Genomic DNA, 17,001 nt, shown 5'->3' with positions numbered 1-17,001 from the left:
TTTGGACCAAAAGCAGAGGGGTGTAGAAATTGCTATGTTTGGAGTTTCTGTGGGGGCATATACCTTTTTTTCTCTTGCCGCTGCCACCACTGCCCTTTCACATCTTACCCACTGGATCACTCTCCTGAATCATAGTTACCAGTTTGTATTCAGATAACTGGCTAATTTAGAGAAGATTGTGTGTGTGGTAGAATTAGCATTTATTTATCTCTTGTAAATGGGGAATAAAATTAATTTCCTATCCTGTAGTTAGATCTCTGGTGATCACGGCAAAGCAACTTCATTCAGTATCATTTCATTCTTATGTACACATTCTTATCAATCATCCTTGTTAATGAAAGCTTAATGGTAAGAACTGATACAAAATTCAAACCACACTGCAACACTTGTGCTCTATATTCAGATACATAGTCATTAGACTTAATACAGTGAACAGATTGCAAATGTTTAAGTGTTTTTAATGAATTTGTCTGATTTTTTTTGTTAAGTTTGTATCTAATACTACTATTTTTTTTTTTTCCTTTAGTGATTCTCCTTTGCCTGTTTCATCACGGGTCTGTTTTGTAAAGTTCCATGATCCTGACTCGGCAGTTGTGGCCCAGCATCTGACAAACACTGTGTTCGTTGACAGAGCGTTGATAGTCGTACCATATGCAGAAGGTTTGTGAATTGTTTAATGACCTATGAAGTCGTCATAAGATGGCAGTCTACCCCAGTATAGTTCAGTAGAGTGAGGTTTAGTAACCTGTAAAATATCTAAGATATTAACGTTTTGAAACCCTTGGTACGCTGTCATTAGGTCTTTCATTAAAGCAAATTTTTGTTTTTCTGTTGACACCCGATGAAAGCTGGAAGTTTTCCTGTTAATCTTTTATATAAGAAAATCTTACATTTAAGGTGCGAATGTTTTTAAGCAGAATTATATGAAAATTATGCTCTTAATTCATCAAAGTCCCTAAGACATGTTTCTAACCAGACTTAAAAATGCTGACTTGTATGCATAAGAAACATTGCCTTAAAGATGAATTATTCAGGATATGTATTTTTATATAATTTCCTCATGCAAGTTTTTTCTCCCTCTTTGAGAGTGAATGGGGGAGTGGATTAGCAGTTATTTTGCAGTGTCTTTGCTACTTCGTTTAGTTGACAACTTCTCTGAAAAAACATTCACCCTCCCTGTAAATTCCAGTATACCAAGGGTTTGAATGATTATGCTTTAAGATGAAAGTGAGATCTTCCAAGAGGTGCCAAATGGGCACTGGGTATTAGATTTTATTCCAAATTTTCTTGTTCAGGCTTGCTATATTTTATAGAATTTCACTGAATAATAAACTCTTCTCTCTGTTATTTGTGTGTGTGATTTTTGTAGTGGAGAAGGCAAATGCAAAGCCCTTCCAGATGACTGAAACACAGTGGGTCCTCTGCAGCTACAGGGGATTCTAGACATTAACTAAAGGCCAGCAAGCACTCAAGTCCCCAAGTGTTTTCCTGGTGTAACCACTTGTTAACTACATTATCTCTTCTTCTTCTTCTTTTTTTTTTTTTTTTTAACATTATAGGGTGTTACAGTAATTTAAAAGACCGTGAGCAGGTTTTTTGGAACTTGTTTTAAAACAATGTGTTGAGAAGACAACACTTCTTACAGAAGTCTCATTAAACTTTACTAGGCTTTAGAAGTAATTTATTTCAAATATACTGATTATTGGTTTATTCTTAAATTTTTTTTACTTAAAATCCTTTTGAAATAGAGTAAAATCTCTGCGGATTAAGTCATATTACAGTAACAAATTTAAGATAAGGCCTGTGTTGTTCAGACTTTTGACAAGGCAATTTAATTCTATCAGCTGTCTTCCATGGCTGGTGAGCAGTCATAGGTTCTTGTTAAAAGAAAAATTTTAAAAGAAATTAAACATTTAAGACTTAATTACTTTAAAATTTGTAGCATGATCTGTAATTGAGTCATTTTTCAAAATACAGAACACTTTCTAAGTAGTTGCTTTGGTTTACATTAATCTGGGCAAAAAGTGAATCTTAAGGAATTTCTTCCTTATTCTTATTTATACATTATTAAGTCATGCTATAATAACAGTATCTCTGTCAATAGCATTTAAATATTTCAGAGGCCCTTGTTTAAGAACTTTAAACTCAACATTTGAATTACTGATGGGTAATGTGGTTCTCTGTCAGTATGACTGACGGATTTGCTTGATGGTGGATAAACTTGGCATTTAGAGAAATCTGCCCAATAGTTTCAGTTCTGAATGTGCTAAAGATGATACGTTACAAGTTAAACCAATACTAGCATTTTATTGGGCCTATTTTGAACAAGGAGTTTCTTGTGGGATGAGCGGCATCTTGTGTGTGGTTCTGGAGATTCAGAATTTTGGACATGATATGGCATATCACAGTACAGAGTCTGCTGTTTTCAAGTTAAATTTAAGTCCCTTATTTTTGTAATAAAATGTTTGCTTTTATACTTGGAATACAGAGTTTTCTCTTTATATTTATCAGTAGGGCCCCAATTCAACAAGGTACTTAAGCACAGTATAGGAAGGTATTTGAAGTCAGCAAGACTACTTACGTGCTTATAGCTAGGCACATGCTTAAGTAGTCTGCTGAACTGGAGCCCAATACTCTATAATTTCTATTGTGATATTCTGTATTAATGTTGTCCATCACTAAAGTAAATGTTAATTATTACACTGCACAGATAATAGTCCCCTATATCACAATCACAGTCCAGTTTTAGCTTTTACTGATATTTTTGGTGTTGGCTGTTGCTTTGTGTTTTAGACCTATACACAAAGTCTACGGTAAGGCATAGTATTAATTTTAATTTTCACTGTGATATTCCTAGATTTGGAAGGAATTTTAATATTAAAGATGGTTGGGGGGTTATTTAGGTTCTTTGGTTAATATTTGTTTCTTTTGTCTGTTTCTTTTTCTTTCATTTCTACACATTCAAGCAGTATTTCTTGGTTCTAACAAAGCAGCAGTAAAAAAAAACTTTGCCGCATGAAAATTAACTGGTGAGGGGCCTCATTGCTTTTTTTTAAATTGTAGTTTTATTTATTTCTAAATACTTTAAAAAAAAAAAAAAAAGAGGATCAGATGCATGACTTTTTTTTTAATGGATGCAGATCTTCTGAGGTGTCTCAAGATAAGTCAGAGGAGTTGTATTTAGATGCCAGAAATGTTGTATTTGCACTAATTTGAAGTATGTGTAGATATAATTTATAATATCCTCTGAGACATAATTTTGCATGCAAAATTACCCCTAATCTCTATAGGTATGTTAATATATTGATGCATTAATGCCCTATATCTAAATGACCTTTCTCCCCCCCCCCCCCCATAACTTTTGGTATCTAAATTGATGACCGCTCAATGACACAAGCAAGATAACACTGCTGTGTATTATACATTTGTTTATATTATCGGCACTTCTCAGTATAGGTGGAAGGAACCATTACCTTTATTTAACAGTGGTTTTTCTTTTTTGTTGTTGTGTTTTACAGTTCTTTTCCCTGGTTCAGCCTGAACTATATACCAGGCCCTGCTGAAAATACCACCCAACAGTTTTCTTCTGCAGCTTATCCAGTTTCTCTTAAGTGCCCTGTACATATTGTATGTTTTATGATGAGATGCAGTTTCTCAATATGTATTACAGAAACACTACTGGTATTTGCAAATATATAGTAAAATTGTCTTATTGAACTCTCATTTTGGGGGCTTGGGCACATTAACAGATTAATCCATCTGTATAGGGCTTTTGCTGTTGGATAGAATAAAAATTACCTACATACATATTTGTTTCGTAGTAGGACCCTTAATAAGATTGTTCTGTGTGCAGAATAGGCAGTAAAATCAGCCACACTTGTCTTAGTTGGCTACAAGAGTTTGGGCCAGAAGTTTTTTCTGAAATGGCAATATGTAGCAGCATTCTTGGTACAGTAAGTGTGGCACATAATGGAACATATGCATTTTACTGGACAGGTAAGGAATGTGCCACAATATATTGTATATACACACAGAGCGTGTATTTGGAGATCTGCAGACACTTTCATATTCATTTGACGAGTCAGCAAAAGCCCTACGCTTTATTCAACAAAATATTTCCTTACCGTCTCTTAATTTTTACAAAATTTGTATGGTAGGTGTAAAAAATCATAGTGAACTGTACCATATTATTAACCCCTAAATCAAACTTTTTTTGTCTTGTGTATCTTGATTTTTCTGTGTGCTTTATAGTGAAGCAGCCGACACGAGTCGTTGTTCATAAAACAGCTTTTGAAAGTTGAGAGCACACCCCTGGAGAACCGACTGTGCTTGCTTACGTTTGGTTCATGACTTAAAAATCGAGTACAGGTGATGAAATCTTGGCAGTGTTAACAAAAAAGTAGTGTGTATTGTGCTATTTTTTACGCTAGAAACTTAACCATTTGTAGAGAAAAAGGAACAGTCAAATTTCACACATTGAAGTTTCATTCTGACATAAAATTTAATGATAAATATTAATAGAAATCAAGCTTTATATTTTAGCCAACATAAGTACTTTCAACAAACTCAGGTGGTGTATCAGGGAGACATTTTCTGGGTGTATTTGTGTGTTTTCTGACCTTGAGAGAGAATATATTCTAATGCAAGGCTGTTTCTCTGCAGGAATTATTCCTGATGAGACTAAGGCTTTATCTCTTTTGGCACCAGCTAATGCTGTGGCAGGTCTGCTGCCTGGAGGTGGTCTCCTGCCTACTCCCAACCCACTTTCTCAGGTAGGTTTTCATTTGCTTGGAGTGAAAGGAATACTGTACATATTTTGCTAGATCTTAATCTACTATATTAATGCACTTGGGCAAATAGGCTTGGATGGCAAGAAGAGATTTGACTTTGTATTGATCATTGTAGTGGTTTAGTTAAACACTGTAACCACACTGCAAATCAGTTGTACCATGATGAACTGTATGGTATAACAATGGTAGGTCGTTAGTGTGGAGACTGGGTTTTTACAAGCATGCTCAGAAATTTAATTAGTGCTTCTAGTAGCCTGTATAAGTTCTTTGGTGACTCCTAACCATGGGGAAGAAGAGTTTGGGATTAAATTATTCAGAAGATTTTATCAGACTTCTGTTGGGGCAAGTTCTCAGTTCTATCTCTTTATATTAAAACCATTAAATAACTTGGTCCAGAACTGGCTTTAAATACAGTTATTGTTTGAAGGGTTAGTTTGTCTTAAGATGGACTGTATACATTCTTGAAAATGTGTATATTGTACACAGATCCTTAACTTCAATTGTGCCAATCTGAAATGCGCTTTACTTTGGAATTTATTTAATAGATTTTCTTATATGATTATTTAGGCTGTCTCAGAAACTATAATGGCCGGTATGGATTTTTAAAAGCATCTAAAGGAGTTAGGTGCCCAGCTTCCATTGACTTTCAGTGGGAGTTGGGTGTATATATATTCAGTAGGCATGTTTCAGAATTCCATTATTGTTTTCATAGAATCTGTTTGAGTATCCTTGTATGCCTTTAAAGGGGGAGGGAAGGTACATACTTACTATGCAGATCTGTTTTCTGTGTGTATTCAGTCATAATTGCTCACTTCAGTGAGAAAAATGGGGGGGAGGGAGGGGTTGTGTATTTTTAAAACTGCCTTTTACTTTGGCTAGCATTGCAGACCCACTGCAACTAAAATAGTGAGATGGATTCTGTTCCTTTTTAGCATCTGCAGTTGTTTACTAAATTCTAATGGCTTACATCTGGTCAGTCAGTTTGCACAGGTATTTCTGAAGGTATAATATTACCTTCAGAGCCTTTTATTAGGCATGATGAATGCTACGGAAAGAATCCTGGTAGAGTTTGTAGTCTGGCTGTTAAAATTGCCTTTTTAATTGTAATCTAAGCATACTTGCTATAGAAAGTGAAGCAATAAACATAGTGATATTTTTAGTCACTTTTTAAAAAAAAAAAAAAAGTCATTTTAAGTTGTTTGTGTGGAATATAATGACAAAGTCTTTTTGGTTGGTGGTTGTTTCCCTCCCACCCACCCAGCCCAAGGGAGTGGGAGGCAATCTTTTTTTCCCCCTAAAATTCCAATAGTATTACTTCTATATGTTTCAGTTTGCAAATACATAAGTAGGAGAGGCGAAGTGGTCTTACTGGCACTTTTGCTAAAGGGTATATTAATGTACATGATTGCTAGATTGGGTTTAAATTAGGAGGTGATGTGGTAGTGTTAAAGGGACTGTACTGTGTCAATGCCTGTTTTTTAATTTATCATCTGTGTGTTATAGATTGGTGCTGTTCCTTTAGCTGCTTTGGGAGCTCCTGCTCTTGATCCTGCCCTAGCTGCTCTTGGGCTTCCTGGAGCAAACTTAAACTCTCAGGTATGTAAGTGACTTTTTATTTTTTTCCCAGCTTTGGCAGACTTTTAGACTGTGGTCAGTAGATTGTGATCCACCAGTATATTAATTGACCGACTGAAGGTCCAGGACTTGCTATATTTATTCCTGAACCAGTGCTAAAAAAATACTGTTATAGCAAGGGACCAAATTGGGCATAGTTTTAAGTTCCAATAATTTTTAGAAATTAATCCTATTTTTCATATGATACAGTACATTTGTTTATGGGCCTAGCAGTTTCATAGTACAACTTAAAAATCCTTTTGCAGTCTTGCTTCTTTTCTAATTTAATCCTGACACTTGAGATAATATATACTAAAGAATTACTGTCTCTAAAACCCTGTGGTTGATTCCAACTGAAGACTTGGAACACCAGCATTCAAATGGTGTAGGTCAGGCTCCTGGGGGAATTCTGTGCCTAAAAATTCTGCACAGAATATTTTAAAGTTCTGCAAATTTTATTTGTCAAAATAACACTGTATAATCATGCCATTTTCAATTATTTTGGTAATTTATTTCAAAATATCTGTCTGCAAGTATGTCTGTAACAACACACACACCCACCCACCCCCCAGAAGTAGAAGGTTAAAGAAACCACTGAACCCTAGTCCCTGTTTCTTTGTGTTGTCTCTGCATTTCTCAACTGTAAGCACTTTGTGCTCTTGTTTTTAGCTATATTCCATGTGTATTCAGGCTTGGTTAACCTGTCAATGTGTTAAAGCAAATTTCATGCTTTTCAACATGTTTTAAAATGTCTCTTCACAGTCTCTTGCAGCAGATCAGCTATTAAAGCTTATGAGCACAGTGGATCCAAAGTAAGTGCAAGTGATAGCTTTCAGTATTTAGGTTTATATTGGCGTGCACTTAATCTTGAGGGTAATGTTTCATGTCACTCAATACTGACCCATTTCCCACACCTGGCCAGATAAAGACTGGAAGAAACTAGCTTCCTGTGGAAGCCACCTGGGGTGGGGAGTTGGTTCACCGTAGCACTAGGCATCAAAGACTGTGTTTCTCCTAGTTTGGTGGCGAGAGGAATTCAGTTTTTTCATTACTCCATGCCCTTTATGTAAAGAAACTTGTGGTGCAGTCACTTTAATCCTTTTAAACCATTAGGTACAAGCAAGTACACCTTGCACAGAAACAAGTTGACTTCTGAAAACAAAGTTAAAACGGAATCTTGTGTTCTGCAGGTCGCATCAATCTGAATTAGTTTACTTTCTCCTCTAAGGATTTACCCTTTAAGCCGATCAGAATAAAAATTTCTGCCTTTTCAAAAATATTTGAGGGGTAACATTGGTAACTGGTATCTATACAAGACAATAAATGGACCCCTTACTACTTGTGGGCTCAATAGTGATACCCTGGGCCAAAGCAATAAGAGGATGTAAGCTGTCCCATGTCCTCGTACCCTGTATCACTGCTTCCAGCACAGAGCAGATTTGTGGAGCTTGCTACATAAGATGTCTATCCAACCTCTTTCCATTTCTTCCCTGCCCACCCCTGTGAGTAGGGGAAGGAGCAATGTAGTTACATCAGAATACACTTCATCTCCAGTTGTGCTTTGGTCTTCTTGATTACACCCCTGCATGTCAAGCAATATTTTTATACTCCTCCCTAGTCATCTGTCCAAGTTTTCACTACTTGTAAGCATCCTTTTTGTGTTTAAGCCCACCGTAGATTTCTCTGTTAAGCCAAGCTGGTCGCCTGCCATATTTACTGTTCTTTCTGCGCATCGGGATGATTTGTTCCTGTGCCCTCAATAAGGCTTCTTTAAAATACAGCCAGTCTTCTGGCCTCCTTACCCCCTCATCTTAGCCTCCCAGAGGTCCTGTCCATCAGTTCCCTGAGGGAGTCAAAGTCTGCTTTTCTGAAGTCCAGGGTCCATATTCTGCTGCTCTCCTTTCTTCCTTTTGTCAGGATCCTGAACTTGACCATCTCATGGTGATCGCTGGGCATGCTCATGCTGCCCAGTGTGTGATGGTGTGGTCATGGTGCATGGCTCACATTGCCCTGTGTGCAGTGGTGTGGTCATGGTGCCTGGCTCGTTGTCCTATGCACAGAGATGTGGCCACCGAGCATGGCTCCCGCTGCCCTGTGTGTGATGGTGTGGTTTTGGTGGGTTCAGTCAGATAGGCTGGAGGGTGCACATGACACTCTTTCCCCCAAGCAATGGCAAGACCAGGAGGGAGTTTGACTCAGAGCTGCAATCTCCTTCTTGGGCTAATCAAAGAGCAGTACCCCTTACTTCCAAGCAAGTTGCAGTCTGCCCAGTCTAGGTCAGTATTCGTTTAAAAAGTCAGTTTTTTTCAATCTGAAATTTCATTTTCACTTCACTTAATGGCTTGTTCCAGGTTGAACCATGTAGCTGCAGGTCTTGTCTCACCAAGTCTGAAATCTGATACCTCCAGTAAAGAAATAGAGGAAGCTATGAAAAGAGTAAGAGAAGCACAATCACTGATTTCTGCAGCCATAGAGCCAGGTAATTGAACTACTTTTAAATATTTGGTTAAACACCATTTTTGGCGGTATAGCCGCTAAAAAGGGCTTATACACTGTAAAACATAGTTTTCATACTTTCCTTTTTCACTAGGAGGGTGGTGAAACACTGGAATGAGTTACCTAGGGAGGTGGTAGAATCTCCTTCCTTGGAAGTTTTTAAGGTCAGGCTTGACAAAGCCCTGGCTCGGATGATTTAATTGGGGATTGATTGATTAATTAATTAATTGGGGTGGGAATGCTGAAACTTTAACATACGTTTTTCTTCCCACAGCTAAATGCTTGAGTTGAGCAGGTGTGAATTTTTTTTCACTAGTATGAATAAAAATTACTTCCCCTCTAAATCAAGTTTCATGTTATATCATAGTCTACTAGTTCTCCAAAGCATCTTCCAAGAACAGGCTAGACCAGACCTGAATTTCTGATACTTAAAACAAAAACACCACCACCACCACCAAAAAACAACTTTTCAAGCTTTCTTTTGCTTCTTTATGATGTCTGAAGAGGGTGCAAACACACGCTTACTTCCTTTTATGGGTGGTCTTAAAGATAGATACCACTTCTACCTTTGTACTAATGTTTCCCCTTCGTAATTTCAGATAAAAAAGATGAAAAACGAAGGCATTCAAGATCAAGATCACGATCAAGAAGGAGGAGAACTCCTTCTACTTCTAGGCACAGGTTAGATTTCTCACTCCATAAATATTAACAGAAATAAGTGCCTTACACAGTTCCTTCAAAATTCCGTTTAAAACGTTAAGCTTGGCAATACCGGCTGTTAGGTACAAATAGAGAAAAAAGCAAATCTGTTTAGTGGTGTTAAGTTGACTACCAGGACCAGTGCAGAGTATGACAGTGAGTAAAGCCATGTAGAGAGCTTGGGAACGTGGATTGGAAAGTGACATTGTAGCACAGACAGTCCTGTACTTTACAGCACCAAGAGTTGCACTGACAACTTGCTCGGAGCCTTAAGAGTGTCCACTGAAACATTTTTATTTTGCACCCTGTGTGGTGGAGCAGATGTCCCACACGAGCAGAAAAAGGGTTAAGGAGAGCCTATGGTCTCATCTAGCCTCGCCCTGCTATACCTTTAGCCAATGCTAAACCTGCAGGGGGAATAAAAGGAGAGAGCCTGGCTCAGTTGGGGGCTAGTTGGTCAGGAAGGAGGGACAGAGCTCCACCTGAAGGGAGCTTTGCCTACAGAGCTGTAGTAGGACAGACACTGGAGAGGAGCAGTTAGACCAGGAGTGAGCAGCTCCTCTTCCCCCCTTCCCCCCCCCCCCCCCCCCCCCGGTGGCTGTGTTATGGTGTCTAGAAGGTCTCCAGGAGGGTGCTGCTCCTTCCATGCTGTATGGATTTGATGGAGAATGCAGGCAATGACCTTCTTCCTGTGGAAGGGAGCTGGTCAAACCTTAAAAAAGGAGGGACCCTAAACAAATGCCACCAGCCCCTGTAGCTGGATGCATATGGATTAGCTGCTGAAGTGAATGGCTGAGCAGAATGCTCAACAGCAACTTTTCCAGCAAATGGCCAACCAGCGGGAGCAGTTAATCCATGATCTAGCAGCCCAACAGCAGCAGCTGGTACAACAATTGGTCACCCTAATACAGCCAGCCACTACAGTGGTACCAGCAGGCCTAGACCTAATGGCAGATCCTGTTCCTGTCAGGAACAAAGATAGGGCCTAATAGTGACACCAAGGCGTTCCTCAAAATCTTTGAACAGGTAGTCACAGCAGCTCGTTGGCCCCTTGAACAGCAGGCAGATTTGCTTGCCCTATACTTAACTGGGAGAGTGCAAATGGTTTATGTACTTTAGACTTTTTACTGCCTGAGATTATGGACAGGTCAAAGTGGCCATTCACAATGCTCTGGATGTCTCAGAAGAGATGTTCTGACACTTCCTGGAGGAGTAGTATCCTCTGAGAGCATGGCTTTCCCCCCCCCCCCCCCCAGTTGCCCAAAAGCTATGAGATTTGTGTTGGAGATGGCTCAGACCTCAGATGAAGACATGAACCTTGGTGGTAGAGAGAATTTTATTCAAACAGTTCACCCAGATACTCCCCTTCTCCACTCCCTCCCCCGAGGGAAAGGACTGGATCCTACAGCTTCAACCTGAGGCAATGACTGACACCCTTTGCCTCATGGAGTACTATCTGACAACCAAGATCCCCATGATGATGATCTGCTACAGGCCTGCTGGAGCCAAGGGATGAGCACAGGCGAATGAGAGAGCTGGCTACAGAGGCTGACATCTTGGCAGGGGTTCCACCCTGCTGACCCCTCACCAGGACACATGAGGTAGGGTCCTGTGTGTTGCAGGGACGTTGGATAGCCTGGACCAAAGGTCTGGGGCTGTTGACCTGGGTCCCAGTTCAAGAAACCACCAACCTGCCTGGCCTTAAGAAGGGAACAACCATGGAAACTGAAATAGGGGGACCCTACTCAGAGGAGACTTTTCAGGGACCCCAGGGGGTGCTGATCACAGCATCAAAGCCCAAAACGTGGCTGTCCTGGGCAGTGTTCCCAAGATCGCAGCTTTCTGCATATATGGATAGCAGGAGCCCATGCTTGATGATCAAAGTCTTATGAAGTTGATCACCCCCATAAGGGTGATCTTTTGGACTCAGCATATTCTCAATCCTGATGTTGATCTTGGTGGTCCCAAATCCTGGATCACCCTGGGGAACTCTCCTTCTACAATATGTACACAGGGACATGAAACCCTACCCTTGCGTCCAAGGTAACCTAATTGTGGGGAAGCATAATGGTTGGCCTGGCCCCATCCCTTGCCTATTCAGTTAATGGCTGAGATTGGGAATATTGCAGGGATCTGATGAAGGAATCTTTGGGACCTTTTTCTGAGCAACAAGTCTCCCCAATTCCACATACCCTAGTGAACCTGGTGTGGGAGATGTCTCTTCTCTAGCAGCAGGAACTTTCACGCAAATTGGCAACAGCCAAACAGAGTGAGGCCCAGTATTATCCCAACTTGGAGACCCTTTCTTCCCTCGAGTATGAGATCATAACAAAATTTTCAAACTCCTTGAAGAATGGAAAGCTGATGACATCCTGAGCTGACCCTATACCCAAGTGGTGGTTGTCGGTGAGGAATTGGTGGAACCTTGACAAGATGAAGCTTCCCTCATTTTGAGAGAAGGCCAACCGCCTACTTCACCTTGAGAGAGACTACCAGACCAAGGAAATGAGAAAACCAGCTTCTGGTGCCCAGATCCTACCAGAGGGAGGTTATATGGCTGGTCCACACCAGATCCTTCATGGGCACCTTGGGATGGAGAAAACACTGTCTCGAATTCTAGCCTGGGCTTTTTGGCCTTTAGTGTATATGGACTTCCCCAGCTTTTGTGCTTTGTGTGCCAGCTCACAACACTCTGGACAGTGGTTTCCCTCCCACCCATGAACATACCCTTTGAATGTATTGGAATGGACATAGTTGGCTCCGTAACTATGCTGCAAGCTACCAGTACATTCTGGTGCTTGTAGACTATGCCACCTGGTATCCTGAAGCTCATACTTGTGTGCTCCATAAATACCAGAGTAGCTGCTTCTGAACTTTTGAAGATCTTTGCCTGGGTTTGGGTTCTATGGGAAATTATAATGGACTTGTGTACAAACCTCATTTCCCAGACGATGAAGCAAGAATGTCAGTTGTGAAAATGAAGACTCTCTGAATGTCTGTCCACTGTTCCCACAGAGATGGGCTAATGGAACACTTTAACAGGTTGCTAAAGAATATGCTGAGAAGGTTCATAGCTATGGATATCTGCCACTGGGACCAAGTGAAGTGCCACAATCCTCCACTGGCTTCCTAACATTTGAGCTATTATGTGGGAGACAATCATGAGGGGTTTTGGATCTCATTCAGCAAATGTGGGAAAAACGGTCACCTCAGTTTGACATTGTGGTACAGTGTGTTCTTAGCCTTCAGGAGAAGCCTGAAGTTCTAGGCTCATTTGCCAGCAAGAACCTCCTAGGTGCCCAGATCACACAGGAAGCATCCTGTCATAAAGGGATCCACCTCCCAGGTGTTTCACCCTGAGGATCAAGTTCTCTTGTTATTTCCAAATTTGTGTGGAATCAAAGCTGCTGTCAGGGGCCTTATGAGGTGATACAACAAGTGGAGCCTGTGAATTATGAGATCCAGCAACAGACAGACAGAAATTCAAAGTTTACCCCATGAATCTTTTAATGCTATGGAAAGCCTTGTTCATAGCCCTTACCCACTGGAGACCAAATTAGTCCCACAGGCCACTGCAGTCTTGAGGGTTGGGATGATCAAAATCAGGAGCAATGTCACTCCAGAACAGAGGGTCCAGCCCCACCAGTTGATCACTGCTGCCTTCTCCACTGTGTTTTCTGTGCAGCCCAGATGAACTCATCTGATCACTCATCACGTCCAGACTGAACCAGAACACTTGTCCAAGAAAATCTACAACCCCATCATCCCGAGAGGATGAGAGAAACTAACTGACGCTCCTGCTTCACAGTGCTAGTGCTGAGAATAATTGAGCTGTTTACTGACTGGAGAGCCCAATAACGCTGGTCCCTAAGCCAGTTAGGACCACTTGCTTTTGCGTAGATTTCAGGAAAGTCAACATATTGAAAGTTGATGCCTACCCTCTGCCATGTGTTGACTAATTCTTGACTGGCTAGATGAGGTGGAGTACATTACCCTCATGCCTGAGACCTGGGGGAAAAACAGCCTTGCTTCCCCTTTTGGCTTCTTTTCAATTCTTGATTTGCTGTTTGGATTCCATGACCCCCCCAGCCACATTCAGAAGGTTAATGGACCAGGTCTTCCAGCCCCATAACATGCTGCTGCATACCTGGATGACATCGTAATCTGTAGTCAGACTTGTGTGAAGATCATCTGAAACATGTAACTGCCATGCTCCTGTTCCTTAGGGTGGCTGGCCTCACTGCAAACCCTACTAAATGCCATCTGGCAAAAATGAGATGACGTACATAGAGTATGTCCTGGAGAAGGGCAAGGTGCAACCCTTGTGGATAAGGTCCAGGCCTACAGACACGCCCTTCACCAGCCCCAAAGAAACAGGTACACTGTTTCCTAAGACTGAAATAATGCTACCAACAATTTATTACTGGCTTCTTGGCCATGCAGCCTCCCTTATGGATCTCATTAAACCAATAGCCCAAAGAAATTCCAGTGGGCCAACATTTGTGAAAAGGCCTTTCAGACCCCTAGGGCTCACCTCTTCTGAGAACCTGTCTCGTATAGCTGCAGCTTCACTAGGAAATTCCCACTACAGAGTAACACCTCTGATGTGGGACTAGAGGCGGTCTTATCCCAGTTGGTGGAATGTGAAAAAAACACCCCATCCTCTACCTTGGTTGGAAATTATTCCCAATGGAGAAGGCATATTCCATAATCATGAAAGAGGCGTAGTCAGTGAAGTGGACCATGGACTTGCTGTTAGACTACCTTCTTGGCAATAATTTCACTTTAGTTAGCAACCATGCCGTGCTACATTGGCTCCACGCCATGAAAGACACCCAATTAAGAGGATGGTAAATTAAGAGGATGGTATCTATCTCTCAAGCCCTTCTCCTTCCACATCCAGTACATCACACAAATTGTGATTGATTGTTTTTCTTGGGAGAGCTGGTGGGGGAGGGAGGTACCCAAAATGGTATTTGGGGGTGGGAGATGTGATGGGATAGAAAGGCCCCACACCAGCAGAGAAAGAGTTAAGGAGAGCCTATGGGTAAGGCTAGCTCCCCCGTGAGCTATCTCTGCACCCAGTGCCAAGCCTGGAGGAGGAATAAAAGGACGGAACCTGGCTGTCGGGACCTGGCTGGTCAGCACAAAGGATGGAGTTCTGCCTCTCTGCTTGCAGAGCTGCGGAAGAACAGGTCTGCTAGCTGGAGGAACATTTAACCCCAGAAACAGGCAATGCATGAGTAAGAGAATGGGAGACAGGCCTGAAGGGAAGGGTGGGGTGCCCCACTGGAAGACTGGGGGATGGCCCAGAATTGACTTGGGTGTGCTTTTTGATTTGGAACTGTTTTAGGCCTCTTTCCCCCTCCTCCCTCACAGTGGGATAAGACTGAAGGGACAACTAATTTGTGGGCCAGACGCCTACTACAGTGTCACCAGAAGGGGGCACTCATTTCTCTCCTTGGAAGACCCAAGTTAGGGCACTTCAAAGGTCCCCATGAGGGTGTTGCTTTTGCCACACTATTACACTGTGTTTATAATCTAATTCTAAGTATTTTACCTCTTATCAATGCAATTTTAAAAACTGAATGCATTAATCTTCCCCAATCCCAAACCCTTCCCTCTTCATTGCTATCAATAACTAACCTATTCTATCGTTTGGCCAATCTTCATCTTTTACTCCTCCTACCACTGCGTCCTCTATGCTGCAAAGTAATGTCTATTTATACTACTTTAAATCTGCCCTTTCATTTTTCATCCTTAGTTGTATAATCCATGCTCGGGTAATCACATGTCTAGATTTCTGCAGGGTTCTCTTTAAGGTTGACTGTTTGCAAAATCAAACACCAGGAAATTTGTTTGCAACATAAATTTGGGTTATGCAATATTCAGACACCCACAAATTATATGTGCTGATGCCACTACTGCCGGCTTCCGATTCAACAATGACACATATGTATTTGATATGGTCTCACATGACCTTCTCATAAACAAACTAAGAAAATGCAACCTAGATGAAGCTACTAATAAGGTGGGTGCAAAACTGGTTGGAAAACCGTTCCCAGAGAGTAGTTAACAGTGGTTCACATTGCTGGAAGGGCATAAAAAGTGGGGTCCTGCAGGGATCAGTTCTGGGTCTGGTTCTGTTCAATATCTTCATCAGTGATTTAGATGATGGCATAGAGAGTACGTTATAAAGTTTGTGGACGATACTAAGCTGGGAGGGGTTGCAAGTGCTTTGGAGGCTAGGATTAAAATTCCAAATGATCTGGACAAACTGGAGAAATGGTCTGAAGTAAATAGGATGAAATTCAATGAGGACAAATGCAAAGTACTGCATTTAGGAAGGAGCAATCAGTTGCACACATACAAAATAGGAAATGACTGCCTAGAAAGGAGTACTGTGGAAAGGGATCTGGGAGTCGTAGTTAAATATGAGTGAACAGTGTAACACTGTGGCAAAAAAAGCAAACATCATTCTGTAATATATTAGCAGGAGTTTCGTAAGCAAGATACGAGAAGTAATTCTTCTGCTCTACTCCGCGCTGGTTAGGCCTCAACTGGAATATTGTGTCCAGTCCTGGGCACCACATTTCAGGGAAGATGTGAACAAATTGCAGAAAGTCCAGAGAAGAGCAACAAAAATGATTTAAGCTCTAGAAGACATAACCTATGAGGGAAGATTGAAGAAACTGGGTTTAAGTCTGGAAAAAAGTTGACTGAGAAGGGGACATAACAGTTTTCAAGTACATAAAAGGTTGTTACAAGGAGGAGTGAAATAAATTGTTCTTAACCTCTGAGGATAGGACAAGAAGCAATAGGATTAAATTAGGAAAAACTTCCTAACAGTCAGGGTGGTTAATCACTGGAATAAATTGCCTAGGGAGGTTGTGGAATCTCCATGGAGATTTTTAAGAGCAGGTTAGACAAACACCTGTCAGGAATGGTTTAGATAATACTTAGTCCTGTCATGAGAGCAGGGGACTGGACTAGATTCAATGATTTCAAAGTGGATGATATTTTCAGAAACATTCACTTCTAGTTTAAAAATATATATATATCCACACTCATTTGACTTGGTCTTCACTCCAAAAACACTGTTTCTTATACTGAATGCATATTCCACTGGGCTGTTTGCTCCTGGTAAACACAGCAAATTTTACTCTATATACTAGTGGCTTAAACACTTTAGGGGTTTTTTTTAGAATGTCCTGACTGATTAAATGTAAAACCAAGATTATTTTAGGTGTTCCAATGCAATATCTTGGCACTTTGTCTCTGGCCTCTCAGTTCTTATCTTGCACCTCAATAGTCTGTGCACAGTTAAGTCATGCTAATTATGTCCCTCCTGTCTTCATACTGCTCTACTGGGTCCTCTAAATCTTCTGCATCAAGTTTCAGC

At 41.0% G+C, this 17,001-nt stretch overlaps 1 protein-coding gene across 4 annotated transcripts in view; it reads left to right on the top strand.

The window, feature by feature from the left end:
* The window catches only part of SRSF11 (serine and arginine rich splicing factor 11), a 49,071-nt gene that overhangs the window by 19,549 nt on the left and 12,521 nt on the right, over positions 1 to 17,001 (top strand). For all 4 annotated transcript variants that reach the window (XR_012160447.2, XR_012160446.2, XM_073357358.2 and 1 more), the window contains exons 2-7: positions 527 to 660; positions 4,663 to 4,772; positions 6,294 to 6,386; positions 7,167 to 7,216; positions 8,756 to 8,883; positions 9,500 to 9,581. Coding sequence is in view for 2 of the 4 variants with exons in the window: in XM_073357358.2 (XP_073213459.1) it covers positions 527 to 660; positions 4,663 to 4,772; positions 6,294 to 6,386; positions 7,167 to 7,216; positions 8,756 to 8,883; positions 9,500 to 9,581 (597 nt within the window). In the remaining 2 variants the exon portion in view is untranslated. The remainder of the gene's footprint in view (positions 1 to 526; positions 661 to 4,662; positions 4,773 to 6,293; positions 6,387 to 7,166; positions 7,217 to 8,755; positions 8,884 to 9,499; positions 9,582 to 17,001) is intronic.

Source organism: Lepidochelys kempii, chromosome 8, assembly GCF_965140285.1.
Source record: "Lepidochelys kempii isolate rLepKem1 chromosome 8, rLepKem1.hap1, whole genome shotgun sequence".
In the NCBI taxonomy this organism is placed as follows: domain Eukaryota; kingdom Metazoa; phylum Chordata; order Testudines; family Cheloniidae; genus Lepidochelys; species Lepidochelys kempii.
This window is presented reverse-complemented; position numbering and strand designations above follow the sequence as displayed.